At 40.9% G+C, this 15,791-nt stretch overlaps 1 protein-coding gene across 1 annotated transcript; it reads left to right on the top strand.

Annotated features, from left to right (window-relative positions):
• Positions 1-692: 692 nt before the first annotated feature.
• On the top strand, positions 693-13,008 carry LOC105010316 (charged multivesicular body protein 1b). Its single transcript, XM_029119459.2, has 8 exons — positions 693-1,220; positions 3,251-3,348; positions 5,672-5,818; positions 7,647-7,715; positions 8,946-9,053; positions 10,776-10,819; positions 11,625-11,697; positions 11,775-13,008. Exons 1-8 carry the CDS (start codon positions 1,214-1,216, stop codon positions 11,817-11,819), a joined length of 591 nt encoding a protein of 196 aa, XP_028975292.1. The 5' UTR covers positions 693-1,213; the 3' UTR covers positions 11,820-13,008.
• Positions 13,009-15,791: the final 2,783 nt, after the last annotated feature.

The following is a 15,791-nucleotide window of genomic DNA, read 5'->3' as shown; positions in this document are numbered from 1 at the left end:
AGTTACCCAAATCATCAATCGACTCGTGCTACACTTACTCCTCACCTCTCTTCCTCCACTTACTCCTCCCCTCTTTTTGGCACCTCCACATTTCTCCTCTCTTCTGACTCACTCTTCTCCCATCTTCCAACACCACTTTACTCCTCCCCTGTCTTCTTGTCCACCTTACTCCTCCCCTCTCTCCTCTCCTTCTCTGACCACCTCTTTACTCCTCCCCTCTCTCCTCTTCCTCTCTGACCACCTCTTTACTCCTCCCCTCTCTCCTCTTCCTCTCTGACCACCTCTTTACTCCTCCCCTCTCTCCTCTTCCTCTCTAACCAACTCTTTACTCCTCCCTCTCTTCTTCTCCTCCCCTCTCCTCTTCCGCCTTTTGCACTTTCATCTACAACTTAATCTTACTCTTCCTCTCTCCTCCTATTCCACATTTTCCTTACCCCACCCTATGTTCTCTCTTCTCTTTCATTTCCTCTTATCTCTTCTTGCTCCTTTGTTCTCCTCTTCCCATATATTGGTCTCCTATATCAAAACAAACTAAATGTCTAAATGTAATCTAAATATGATTTCAATATCCACAGAGAAATACCTGGTAGTGTGGGTAAACATAGTTTATTGCAGAAGTAATTTAACTATTATTATTTGATTGTTCAAATTATTAAATAGTAGCTCTATTGTTATATTTATTCTATATAGTTGCCAAACTGTTCTTGTTACTATTCATTATTTGTCTGGGACTGCATTTCAAGAGATTTCATGCTGTAAAACGTCAAATAAATGTGAAGGAGTACAGAAGAGAACAAACATGATTACCCACGCGCCACCAGTGTTAACAAGATCAATACGAGCGAAGACGCACGAGAGGAAAGGTTAGTTTATACATTTCCAAAAATAAATGTGACGTCACTACACTTGTAGGCTAGCATACCCACAGTAATCCGTCAACGCTAAAGTCAGCCTGTCTTGGACACGCGTCTCCCTGGTGAAATAAGATCCTGAACGATCATGACGTACGCGGCCTTGCATTGGCGAGCACGCGCTCTGTTGCGTGACAGCGATGACGTCGTATTGAATGTAGCCGGAAATTGAGGTTACCACTGTTCTGAACAGATCTAAACAAACACAAAGCCACGGAGATTCAAACTAGACATTCACTGTGAAAAGAGTTAGCAGCCTTTAGTAAACACATACCAAAGTATTATACCTCGACACCTCTGTTATGGACAGTATCCTTTGATGGAAAACAGAATGGAGTAGCTTAATAATCTAGGGAACGTTGGCAAACAAAGTTAGCTAGATAGCTAACGCTGTCAATTAAAAGGTCCACGCGGATTTGAGCAATCATTTAAGTTTTACGTGGGGAACTAACATCTAAGCCATATGTGCTAGCTTGTTAACGTCATAAACAATACAATGGCATCATTAAGTAAATTATCTTACGTTAATCTGCTATAGAGGAAGTCATGTTTGTGCCATCAACGACGTGAAGCCCATTTGTTTACCTTAGCAACGAAAAAAAAAGCTCCTGCATGTTGGATAACCTGTAGACATGCTAGCTTGTATGCGTACTGTAAGGATTTAGCTGCATTTGTTTTTAACGTAGTCTTGAACTTCATCGTATGAAAAAAGCTCCGGTTATAAAATTGATAATTGTTGCTATAAAATATGTTCATCCTGTCTATACAATGCATTCCCACGCATAAAGAACAACAAAACTTTTTATTTTATTTTTACTATTGATGTAAATCGTACTTAATATCAGAAAGGTTATCAAATTGTCTCCTCTTCTGCTCTTTTTGTATTTTTCAAAACTATGCTAATCTTCAGGATGTTTGCTAGGTGCTTAGCAATCTCTTAAGGTTTACTAGAATGTCCAGATTCTAGTAAAGGTTTACTAGAATGTCTTCCACATTGTCAAATCAGTAAACGTTGGTTCCATCAATCAAAAGTTCCTTTTTACTCCAGTCAAGTTATGAACCTAGAAAAGGAAGCAGGAACTTGAAAAACCGATAATAGCTGTGATGGGTTTCCCCAAACTTTACGTTAAACAATGACCGCAATAGCAACGAGAACTTACTATTTATAAGCAAATACTCTGCCTCCAAAAGTAAAATAGCAGTGTGGAGACAATTCATTACCCGACAACAGAACTTCCATAACTGTAGCAGTTGCAGGCCGGGTTGGGTGAATATGATTACTAGTTATGATTACTAGTTATGCTCAATTCAAGGCTCGAAACAACAAGCTCCCACTGGGCAACAGTAATAGAACTCCATGTTCCAAGTAGGAAATTGGAGAATCATCTACTCCTTTCAAAATAACCCGGAAATGCAAAGATAATGAGTTGACATCATGATGTCAGTAAACTTTGGAAGGATGGGGTAGTATGTTGGAGTTAATGTTTGGGAATTATGAGTTGGAAGAAAATGTCATTTAAAAGATAGTAATAACAATAATCTGGGAACTTATTTTGAATGGTTATCTTACTTGGTATTCCAAGTCAGAATTCCAAACAATATCCTAAGAGGATTGTCTTTGATCACTGGTTTCATAATGTTACTTAGTTTTTTCCAACTGTATTTAAAACACCATAAGACAGTTGTGAACTCGGAACCGGTTGAATGATTTAGCCAGTGATCTTTCGGTTGGAAAGTATTAACGCTTGGAAGTTGTCATACTTGGAATTCAGTTGTCATACTTGGAATTCAGTTGTCATACTTGGAATTCAGTTGTCATACTTGGAATTCAGTTGTCATACTTGGAATTCAGTTGTCATACTTGGAATTCAGTTGTCATACTTGGAATTCAGTTGTCATACTTGGAATTCAGTTGTCATACTTGTTTTGAAAGCACTGAAATCAGAGGTTGGAGATTTCACATTCGCATAGTTGTCATGAAAGCACTGAAGTCAGAGGTTGGAGATTTCAGAGGGGATTCCAGAGTTGTGTGTACTCAATTGTCTTGAAAAATTTGTTGCATTACAAAATGGGATTAAAATTGATTTAATTGCTGGGGATTGGTTTTCCCAAATATTATATAGTGTCAGTGAAAAAACTGAATAATAATAAATGAATACGTCATTTTGATCACCTTTGTCATGCAGATAAACTATACCCCCTGTGCCAGAACACTTGTTCAACCTGACCTTTAACCCCTGCTCTAACCCCTTTGCCAGAACTCCTGTACAACCTGACTTTTAACCCTAACCCCTGTGCCAGAACACCACCTTTGACCCTAACTCTAACCCCTGTGCCAGAACACCTGTTCAACCTGAAGTTTGCAGCCAAGGAGCTCCAGAGGAACTCTCAAAGATGTGACAAGGAAGAGAGGACAGAGAAAGCCAAAGTCAAGAAGGTGACACATGCACACACAGCATATTAAAGACTGATAACTACATCTATATAACCAGACTTTTGATGACTGATAACTGCATCTATACAACCAGACTTTTGAGGACTGATAACTACATCTATACAACCAGACTGTTGGGGATTGATAAATACATCTATACCACCAGACTGTTAAGGACTGATAACTACATCTATACAACCAGACTGTTAAGGACTGATAAATACATCTATACAACCAGGCTGTTGAAGATTGATAAATACATCTATACAACCAGACTGTTGAGGATTGATAAATACATCTCTACAACCACACTGTTGAGGATTGATAACTACATCTATACAACCAGACTGTTGAGGATTGATAAATACATCTATACAACCAGGCTGTTGAGGATTGATAAATACATCTATACAACCAGACTGTTGAGGACTGATAAATACATCGATACAACCAGACTGTTAAGGACTGATAACTACATCGATACAACCAAACTGTTGAGGACTGATAAATAGATCGATACAACCAGACTGTTAAGGACTGATAACTACATCGATACAACCAGACTGTTGAGGACTGATAAATACATCTATACAACCAGACTGTTGAGGATTGATAAATACATCTATACAACCAGACTGTTAAGGACTGATAACTACATCGATACAACCAGACTGTTGAGGACTGATAAATACATCATACAACCAGACTGTTAAGGACTGATAAATACATCGATACAACCAGACTGTTAAGGATTGATAACTACATCGATACAACCAGACTGTTGAGGACTGATAAATACATCTATACAACCAGACTGTTGAGGACTGATAAATAAATTTTTACAACCAGACTATTGAGGACTGATAACTACATCTATACAACCAGACTGTTGAGGATTGATAAATACATCGATACAACCAGACTGTTAAGGACTGATAAATACATCTCTACAACCACACTGTTGAGGACTGATAACTACATCTATACAACCAGACTGTTAAGGACTGATAAATACATCTATACAACCAGACTGTTAAGGACTGATATATCCATCTATACAATCAGATCTTCATTTACTGGGTTATTTATCTCATCTGTGGTTTCAGGTGCGTACAGGGTATTCTTTTGCCGTTTACCAGGGATTGAGAAAGAGAAAATAGAACCTTCTGTTCCCTGTACCAATGACAAGATGGTGAAGAACAAAGAACCATTTGAGGATGTCGTAATCTAAACAATACTCAAACATAGACATTCCCAAGGTTAAACGTTTGTGTACTGGTATCTTGTATTTCCTTTTTACGCTGTCCGTTGTCCATAGTGTTATCAAGACGTTTGTGGCCATTGAACTCTGGTCAAGCTCCCTGGATATGGCTGCAAGAAGATACATGTTCACAGATGTCCTCATTTTTGCCGGACTGCGTAAGCGGAGCCGGCCAAGAAGAGCGAATGTCTCTTACTGAGTGAGTGAGTGAGTGAGTGACTGACTACCCTTTGTTAAATAGTGTAGTGATTAGAGAAGCGGCCCTCGAAACAATAGGCCCTGCGTTTGAATCTTGTCACAGTCAAAATAAATTATGCTTGTTTAAAACAAATGCTTAATGGTGTCTATCGAAATATTAAACATTTTCGTGATGGTTAAAGACTCTCAAATGGGAGACCCGGATTCAAATCCAGTGAGGGAAAAACATTTATCATTTCTAATTGCAGGCCGGCTGGACTAGGCTTGCCTGGTTCCTATTCTGGTTTGTACAGTTGACCAAACAACTCACACAGCTGCTGATTACCTACAAGCTGACTTAGAGAGGTCTCAGCTTGCACCAACCATGGCTGACTCAACAAAAGAAGGGTTACTTTAGGAAGCCCAAGAAGACCTGCTGCTGAAAGAGAGCTACAAGAAAGCCTGAAGTTCCCAATAACCTGTCTTAATAACACTATACCTTCTAAGAAAATGTTCTGTGGATAAATGAAAAAAAATCTGAGCTTTTTGGTTGTGTTTCAACACTATGTTTACAGAAAATCTAATTTGTGAAAGAAAAAAAATGTGGGGAACTTAGAATATGCTGGTTCAGAGAATGCCCAGAGTGTACAAGCTGTCATCAAGCCAAAGGGTGGCTAATTTTATATTAAATGTATTTTGATCTGTTTAATACTTTTTGGGTTGATACACTTTTCCATGTGTGTTATTTCAAAGTGATGTAATGTTAAAACTAAAGAAATTCCTTTGAATGTGTAGGGTAAACTTTTGACAGGTACTGTATGTTAGCATGCTTATATATGATAGATTATCACACTTCAGACTTAACAGGTGTGTTTTCTCTATTCCCAGGCCATTCAGAAGGGCAACATGGAAGTAGCCAGGATCCATGCAGAGAATGCCATCAGACAGAAAAACCAGAGCATCAACTTCCTGAGGATGAGTGCCCGGGTCGATGCGGTGGCCGCCAGAGTCCAGACCGCTGTTACTATGAACCAGGTGAGAGGTGAAGGGTTGGAGGTGAAGGGTTGGAGGTGAAGGGCAGATTAGGGAATATTGTTTTCATTCCCCTTTTTTTGCCCTCTATTTTGAGATGGTTGTTTACGGAGGACTTCCCATACCAGGCCATGATCCAAGGGCAAGAAAGTTTAACAGGTTGAAATAACCCATTAACGCTTAATAGTTGGAAGGACATTATCACACAGGTTAAAGGATGAGCTCCATGGTCCAGACTGGTGGTCAGGTTTTATTGGTTAGGGGTTAGAGGTCAGGATCCACACCACTGCCTCTGAACCAAACAGTGTAATTTCTCTGCAGAGAGGTATATTGAACCCTTTATCTATCACCATATAGACACCCAGCCTACAACCAAACAGCAAGCAACAACAAACATTTAAGCACAGTGTCCCATGTAAAGTTAGAACCTAGGAAGAAATCTAGAGATGAGCCGGGCTCTGAGAGGTGTCCGGGCCTCTTCTGGCTGTGCTGGGAGGTGATTATAAGAGTACATGACCTTCTTGGGCCACATCATAATTTTTGCCTGTTCAGATGACCAGCCGGTCAATAAATGCAGGTGGGCTGTGACCAGAGTCTTTTTGCTAGAATCCTGATCAGCTGCACCGCCAGGTGGACAAGAGCAGGAACAACCAGGTGAGCTGTGTTGGAACTAGATGGGGAGCCAGTTCCACTACAGTTCTGGATTTAAAATGGAAATGTTTCTGTTTCTCCAGCTATGGGCAGTAACAGCTGAAAAAACCAGGCAGGAACTAAATCTGCAACACAACCAGGAGGACTTTGGACCATTGTCAAATAGTCCTGAGGGCTGAGGGCTGATCCAAGGACGGCTCTGGTGACGGAGATCAATTATCTTCAAATGACAAAACGTTCATCGGCTGTTGTTCTGGTTCTAGTGCCACCTTCGACTTTTCTTTTGGAAGATTAGAAACCCATGTTGGTCTATGTGGCCTTTTTTTGCTTGGTTCAAATCTGTCAGAACAATATCAGTTTGTGTGTGTCATCCTTCCCTAGACAAATCAAAGGTACGCTTTGGGGTTCATCAAGAGGCATTTTTGGGACCACTTTAATTTTCACTATTGAGATGTTGTTCTAATTTTAACATGAAGAAGAATTATTATGTTCTAGTAGAAATACCAAAATTAGAAGCTCGGCTTCGGACGCAATTATTAGAGTGTTTTCTTAATGTAGAAAAGGACAAAACTGTGTCTGTGCCCCCAAGCAGAAACAGTAGTAGGAGTGTTAACTGCGCAGGCAACAGCTGACTGCATCTTCTAACCGAAGGACCTCACAGCTGATGACATAATCTACCCTCTACTAACGTACACTGATGACATCATCTACCACTACTAACGTACACTGATGACATCATCTACCCATTACTAACGTACACTGATGACATAATCTACCCTCTACTAACGTACACTGATGACATCATCTACCCACTACTAACATACACTGATGACATCATCTACCCTCTACTAACGTACATTGATTACATCATCTAGCCTCTACTAACATACACTGATGACATCATCTACCCTCTACTAACGTACATTGATTACATCATCTAGCCTCTACTAACATACACTGATGACATCATCTAGCTTCTACTAACGTACACTGATGACATCATCTAGCCTCTACTAACATACACTTCTAACTATGTAACCATTAAAACCCTTTACAGACCAACATTGCAATATTATTCAATGGTTGTGCAAAATCAAACTAACATGATGTTGATGTAAAGTGCAATAGGACATGATGTAGGTCTAGATCTGATGTAGATCTGCTTTCTCTTCCTTGTTAGGTGACCAAGTCTATGGCTGGAGTCGTGAAGTCTATGGACGCTACTCTGAAGAGCATGAACCTCGAGAAGGTTTGGAACACTCTCTGTCGCTCTCTCTGTGTCTTTGATCACTCTCATCTCAGATCTCTTTTCTTTAAATTCAGATTACTGTATTGATAACAGTTTACATATTGCCAAAGCATATCAGAAGATAACATGGATTAATTTATAATAGAACATAATAATAAAAATAATACTAATCATAATATCAATAAGTAACAATGACATTGGTCCAGGACCCAGATCTGTCAGTACTGCTGTAGTAGCTCCTGGGCTCAGGTCTGTCAGTACTGCTGTAGTAGCTCCTGGGCCCAGGTCTGTCAGTACTGCTGTAGTAGGTCCAGGACCCAGGTCTGTCAGTACTGCTGTAGTAGCTCCTGGGCTCAGGTCTGTCAGTACTGCTGTAGTAGCTCCTGGGCCCAGGTCTGTCAGTACTGCTGTAGTAGGTCCAGGACCCAGGTCTGTCAGTACTGCTGTAGTAGGTCCAGGACCCAGGTCTGTCAGAACTGCTGTAGTAGGTCCAGGACCCAGGCCTGTCAGTACTGCTCTAGTAGGTCCAGGACCCAGGTCTGTCAGTACTGCTCTAGTAGGTCCAGGACCCAGGTCTGTCAGTACTGCTGTAGTAGGTCCAGGACCCAGGTCTGTCAGAACTGCTGTAGTAGGTCCAGGACCCAGGCCTGTCAGTACTGCTCTAGTAGGTCCAGGACCCAGGTCTGTCAGTACTGCTCTAGTAATTCCAGGACCCAGGTCTGTCAGTACTGCTCTAGTAGCTCCCGGGCCCAGGTCTGTCAGGACTGCTGTAGTAGGTCCAGGACCCAGGTCTGTCAGAACTGCTGTAGTAGGTCCAGGACCCAGGCCTGTCAGTACTGCTCTAGTAGGTCCAGGACCCAGGTCTGTCAGTACTGCTCTAGTAATTCCAGGACCCAGGTCTGTCAGTACTGCTCTAGTAGCTCCCGGGCCCAGGTCTGTCAGTACTGCTGTAGTAGGTCCAGGACCCAGGTCTGTCAGTACTGCTGTAGTAGGTCCAGGACCCAGGTCTGTCAGTACTGCTCTAGTAGGTCTCTCTGTATTCTCTGTCTCTTTTCTTACTATTCTCTCTCACTGTTATCGGTGTTGTTTGCACTCTTTCTCTGTTCTCTCTTTATACATTCTGTTCTGACTGTTTTGTCTTTCCCTTCTCTCGGTTTGGCCTGTTGTGTCTCTGTATTGTCGGTCATTTTCTGGGTGTGGATAATGTAGATTGTGATTCCTGCCTCACAGATCTCCGCTCTGATGGAGAAGTTTGAACATCAGTTTGAGACTCTGGATGTGCAGACAGCTCAGATGGAGGATACCATGGCAACCACCACGACGCTAACCACCCCACAGGTACACACACACACCATGGCAACCACCACAACGCTAAACACCCCACAGGGACACACACACACACACACCATGGCAACCACCACAACGCTAACCACCCCACAGGTACACACACACACCATGGCAACCATCATGATGCTAACCACCCCACGGGACACACACACACACACACCATGGCAACCATCATGATGCTAACCACCCCAAAGGTACACACAGACACCATGGCAACCACCACAACGCTAACCACCCCACAGGTACACACACACACCATGGCAACCATCATGATGCTAACCACCCCAGAGGTACACACAGACACCATGGCAACCACCACAACGCTAACCACCCCACAGGTACACACACACACCATGGGTAACACCACCACCCTAGTTACCCCACAGGCACACACACACACACACACACACACACCATGGCAACCACCACAACGCTAACCACCCCACAGGTACACACACACACCATGGCAACCATCATGATGCTAAACACCCCACAGGTACACACACACACACACCATGGCAACCACCACAACGCTAACCACCCCACAGGTACACACACACACCATGACAACCACCACAACGCTAACCACCCCACAGGTACACACACACACCATGGCAACCATCATGATGCTAACCACCCCAGAGGTACACACAGACACCATGGCAACCACCACAACGCTAACCACCCCACAGGTACACACACACACCATGGCAACCACCACAATGCTAAACACCCCACAGGTACACACACACACCATGGCAACCACCACAACACTAACCACCCCACAGGTACACACGCACACCATGGCAACCATCATGATGCTAACCACCCCACAGGTACACACACACACACACCATGGCAACCACCATGACACTAACCTCCCCACAGGTACACACACACACACACACACCATGGCAACCACCACAACACTAACCACCCCACAGGTACACACACACCATGGCAACCACCACAACGCTAACCACCCCACAGGTACACACACACACACACACCATGGGTAACACCACCACCCTAGTTACCCCACAGGCACACACACACACACACACACACACACACCATGGCAACCACCATGACACTAACCACCCCACAGGTACACACACACACCATGGCAACCACCACAACGCTAACCACCCCACAGGTACACACACACACACACCATGGGTAACACCACCACCCCACATGCACACACACACACACACCATGGGTAACACAACCACCCCACATGCACACACACACACACACACCATGGGTAACACAATCACCCCACATGCACACACACACACACACCATGGGTAACACAACCACCCCACATGCACACAGACACACACACCATGGGTAACACCACCACCCCACATGCACACACACACACACACCATGGGTAACACAATCACCCCACATGCACACACACACACACCATGGCAACCACCACAACGCTAACCACCCCACAGGTACACACACACACACACACCATGGGTAACACCACCACCCTAGTTACCCCACAGGCACACACACACACACACACACACACACCATGGCAACCACCATGACACTAACCACCCCACAGGTACACACACACACCATGGCAACCACCACAACGCTAACCACCCCACAGGTACACACACTCAAACACACACAAACAAACAGCCCACACACACACACAGGTACCTTCTAAAAGTGATATTTTGTGCTCTACAGACTGAGGTAGATCAGCTGATGCACCAGATGGCCGACGAGGCGGGGTGAGTATTCAGACAGTTATTACCAACAGGTGGAGGTGAAATTTACTTCTACCTGTTGCTCTGAAAAGCTTTCTTACCTGTAATACACACCACCGTTCAAATGTTTGGGGTCACTTCAAAATGTCCTTGTTTTTGAAAGAAAAGCAAAAAACAATGTCCACCAAAATACCATGAAATTTATCAGAAATACAGTGTAGATTTTGTTAATGTTGTAAATGACTATAGTAGCTGGAAACGGCAGATCTTTGATGGAATATCTACATGGGCGTACAGAGGCCCATTATCAGCAACCATCACTCCTGTGTTCCTATGGCATGCTGTGTTTGCTAATCCAAGTTCATCATTTTAAAAGGCTAATTGATGGTTATAAAACTCTTTTGGAATCATGTTAGCACAGCTGACAACTGTTGTGCTGATTAAAGAAGCAATAAAACTGGCCTTCTTTAGACTAGCGTCAGCAGTTGTGGGTTCAATTACAGGCTCAAAATGGCCAGAAACAAGGAACTTTCTTCTGAAACTCATCAGAGAAATGAAGGCTATTCCATGCATGAAATTACTTGTTGCTCTATGAAATATTGTTACCTGTCTCTCCAAACAATTTTGTTACCTGTCACTCTAAAAAACATTGTTACGCGTTGATCTATAAAATGTAGTTACTTGTAACTTTGGTCATGAGAGTCATACTGGGTGTTGGGCTGCTGGAGGCAGATGTTGTTTGACTGTTTTGCTCGTTTTTGTAAAGAGACCTGACCTGCACATCAGACAAGCATTACATTAATTTGGCCTCTTTTTAAACTTAAATCAGGTTGGATCTGACCCTGGAACTGCCTCAGGGAGAGACAGGATCAGTAGCATCCAGTATAGCATCTACAGAACAGGTAACATAGACACTCAGCCCCCTGACTATTTCACATTTTACATAAACACTAACCAAGCATTGTGTTTATTTTCTCAGGATGAGCTGTCTCAAAGGCTGGCCAGGCTTCGCGATCAGGTATAGAAAGGGTTGTATTGGAGGACTCTTACTGTGGTGAATAAATAAAGGCTCCATCTCTGTATGATGACATCAAGGTCTTTCTGCTCAGCTGGTGAATGTAAATTCCTAACGCTTTGTTAGTTCTACGTATGCAGAAATGTTGTCCTCTTCTCTGTCATTGATTTCTGCTATTTATTTCCTGTTTATTTAAAGTATTTTATTACCCACTGAGCTGTGATTGTTGTTACTGTTCCTGATATTTGATGTATAAGGATAGAGATATTTCAGCTGTGTTGTCACAGCATCAGGGAAACTTTGTCAGAACCCTAATTGGCCCATGTACACTTCATAGTGCACCGTTTAACAGGTTCTAATAGGAATAGGGAACCCTTATATAATGAACTACTGTTTAACATGTTCTAATAGGAATAGGGAACCCTTATATAATGCACTACTGTTTAACAGGTTCTAATAGGAATAGGGAACCCTTATAGTGCACTACTGTTTAACAGGTTCTAATAGGAATAAGGAACCCTTATATAATGCACTACTGTTTAACAGGTGCTAATGGGATTAGGGAACCCTTATAGTGCACTACTGTTTAACAGGTTCTAATTGGAATAGGGAACACTAATATAATGCACTATTGTTTAACAGGTTCTAATAGGTATAGGGAACCTTTATATAATGCATTACTGATTAACAGGTTCTAATAGGAATAGGGAACCCTTATAGTGCACTAATGTTTAACAGGTACTAATAGGAATAGGGAACCCTTATATAATGCATTACTGATTAACAGGTTCTAATAGGAATAGGGAACCCTTATAGTGCACTAATGTTTAACAGGTTCTAATAGGAATAGGGAACCCTTATAGTGCACTACTGTTTAACAGGTTCTAATAGGAATAGGGAACCCTTATATAATGCACTACTGTTTAACAAGTGCTAATGGGAATAGGGAACACTTATGTAATGCACTACTGTTTAACAGGTTCTAATAGGAATAGGGAACCCTTACATAATGCATTACTGATTAACAGGTGCTTATGGGAATAGGGAACCCTTATAGTACGCAAGTTCAGCAGGGATCAATAAGGTGTCCTTTGGGAAACATACCCTGTAATGTCATATCTGCTATTGTATAATTTTTCTGAAATTTTTGCTGCAGGAATTAACATCATTAAAGATGAAACATTAAAATTGTAAACATTCATATTTCTCTATTTAGTTTTAGACAAAGGTGACAAATAAGCCCTTTCATGCACAAGAAGGGACATTTAATGCCAGCGTGGCTTGAAAATATGTGTATGTATAAAAATGTGTAAACATATTATTTTTACTTTTGTATAACAAACCATTAAACATTGATCATGGGGTTAGGTGGATAATTTAGTCAAACCATTAAAAAATTATAATGGGGTAAGGTACATATTTTAGTCAAACCATTAAAAAATTATAATGGGGTAAGGTACATATTTTAGTCAAACCATAAAAAAATTATAATGGTGTAAGGTACATATTTTTGTCAAACCATTAAAAAATGATAATGGGGTAAGGTACATATTTTAGTCAAACCATAAAAAAATTATAATGGTGTAAGGTACATATTTTAGTCAAACCATAAAAAAATGATAATGGTGTAAGGTACATATTTTAGTCAAACCATAAAGAAATGATAATGGGGTAAGGTACATATTTTAGTCAAACCATTAAAAATTATCTTGGGGTTAAGTGCATATTTTAGTCAAACCATAAAAAAATTATAATGGGGTTAGGTACATATTTTAGTCAAACCATAAAAAAAATTATAATGGGGTTAGGTGCATATTTTTGTCAAACCATTAAAAATGATCATGGGGTTAAGTGCATATTTTAGTCAAAACATAAACGATAATGGGGTTAGGTGCATATTTACGTCCAGCCTCCTGTAAGATCTGGTTCTTCATTTTCTTACTCAATTTTGATGAAATGGGAAATAATTTTTAAATGGGGCAAATATTTCAATAATGTATGTATTACAGTTGTGGAGAGGCAGAACAAGTGGCGCAGAGTTGTGGTGCTGAGTCATTCCTTTTGTTTGTCTTACAGACAACAAAAGAATAGGCACAAACCGAGAAATGGTATGTAGGCTGAATAAACAATGAACCACAGAGAGTGGTTTTTAAATTTAAATGTGCTCCCCAATTAGAGGCAACCCAGGGCAGCTGCCTCTAATTTGGAATAACCAAAACCCACCGCGCAGAGATACCAAGAGGCACCTCTGCTGTCAGGCCCTGACTATCACCACCAGGAAACATAGAGATGCTTAGAAACATTCCTATAGCCAGGACCTCATTATGTGAATATTTTTAGCTACAACTGTACTCTATGCCTGTCACAAATCGATATTCTGATGCATTTTAATGATATTCATTTTATACCTATAACCAAAACCCTTTAACTATAAACTACAGGATATACTGACCTCTAACCTTAACCCCTAACACCTTACAGAATTGAGGATACATTTCAAGCATAGAAAGAAAAAAAATAGGAATGATTTTTTCATTAAACCTTCTTTATTCTCATAGAACATACTTTAAATTTGATCATTTTTGAAAACCAGTGCACTAAAAGACAAATCGGTCAATTCTGTTTTAGACAATTTGGGTCAAATATATATAATCAGAATGTTAGTTAGTTAGCAGTCTTTATTATCACAGAGGGGCAATTTGTTGCACAGCTAGCAGTATATTCAGCTATCAGTACACAGTCAACTAGTTAACAAATCCTATCTTCCCTAAGAAATGTTTTCTATACATTCATTAATTTAACTTTAAGTCTAATAAAATAGAGACTTATTATTTTGGAGTAAAAATATCAACACACTTAACTGAACTGTTGCCAAGGTGATTTGTGTTTTCTCTGAACATAGCTGTAAAAATGAATTAAATGTGTTGAAATTTACTGACACAGCTTCTGATTAATTTATTAACAATAAAACATATGTAATAATAATTTTTAAGCCAAACTTTAAACAGAGTTGACACTTCATGGTAACAGGGTTGATATGAATAACAGAGTTTACCACTCCTAGTTAAAAGACCAAAAACTATATTTGCTGCCTGACTCTCAAACCTTTAAAACCATTTTTAAATGTAAAAACAATGATTTATTCCTTACAAATCTGAATAACAAATCTTTCATGAACTTGAATAATACTTTAACTGCATGTCTCTCATGTGTTACTGATCTGTAAAGTGGCTTTCAATTATTTCTTTGATTTCTGGGCATGATATTGTTGCAAATTCAGGGGCAGCCAGGAACCCATCTTTCCCAGACCATGGGCAAGCACACTAACCAATCAGCTAGCAGTGGTTCCCAAACCCCTCCTGGGGCCCCCCCAGCCATTCCATCTATTAGATGTATTCCAGAGCTAGCCCCCCTTGAATCTAACTAATTAACAAACCCTTACCTGTTGAATCAGTTCAGGGCAAAAACTAAACTGTGAGATGGCTGGGGGTACCCAGGAGAGGTTTGGGAACCACTGAGCTAAAGGATCCAACCCATTTGTCAAGGGCTAGAGAGCCTGCATATCCTTGGTCATTATGGTGCCCCCCCCTCAGGAAGTGTGGCCCCCATTCCCAAACACAATTTCTGCCCATATTTCTTTGTTTATTTCTACATGATGTCCTGTTACTGAGGTTGGTTGAGAGATGATTCTGAGGGCATCATCAAAGAGATACCACAAAGTATCCTCAGGGGTTGGCCAGAATAAACAATTTTTCCCTGCATTGTGCATGTACAGTTAGGTCTGGAGAAATTTGGTCACTGACAATATTTTCATAATTTTGTCTCTGTACGCCACAACAATGGATTTTTAAATTAAATAACTGAAATGCAACTGAAGTGCAGACTCAGCTTTAATTCAAGGGGTTTAACAAAAATATCATAAAAACGTTTAGGAATTCCAACCATTTTCAAACACAGTCCTCTTATTTCAGGGTCTCAGAT

The sequence above is a fragment of the Esox lucius genome, chromosome 4, assembly GCF_011004845.1.
Source record: "Esox lucius isolate fEsoLuc1 chromosome 4, fEsoLuc1.pri, whole genome shotgun sequence".
Taxonomy (NCBI): Eukaryota; Metazoa; Chordata; class Actinopteri; order Esociformes; family Esocidae; genus Esox; species Esox lucius.
This window is presented reverse-complemented; position numbering and strand designations above follow the sequence as displayed.

Excerpts from the sequence above, each read along its gene's own strand:
- LOC105010316 (XM_029119459.2), top strand. Across the intron at positions 9,054-10,775 it reads CGACGCTAACCACCCCACAG|ACTGAGGTAGATCAGCTGAT; the intron begins GTACACACACAC and ends TGTGCTCTACAG. Across the intron at positions 10,820-11,624 it reads CAGATGGCCGACGAGGCGGG|GTTGGATCTGACCCTGGAAC; the intron begins GTGAGTATTCAG and ends AACTTAAATCAG.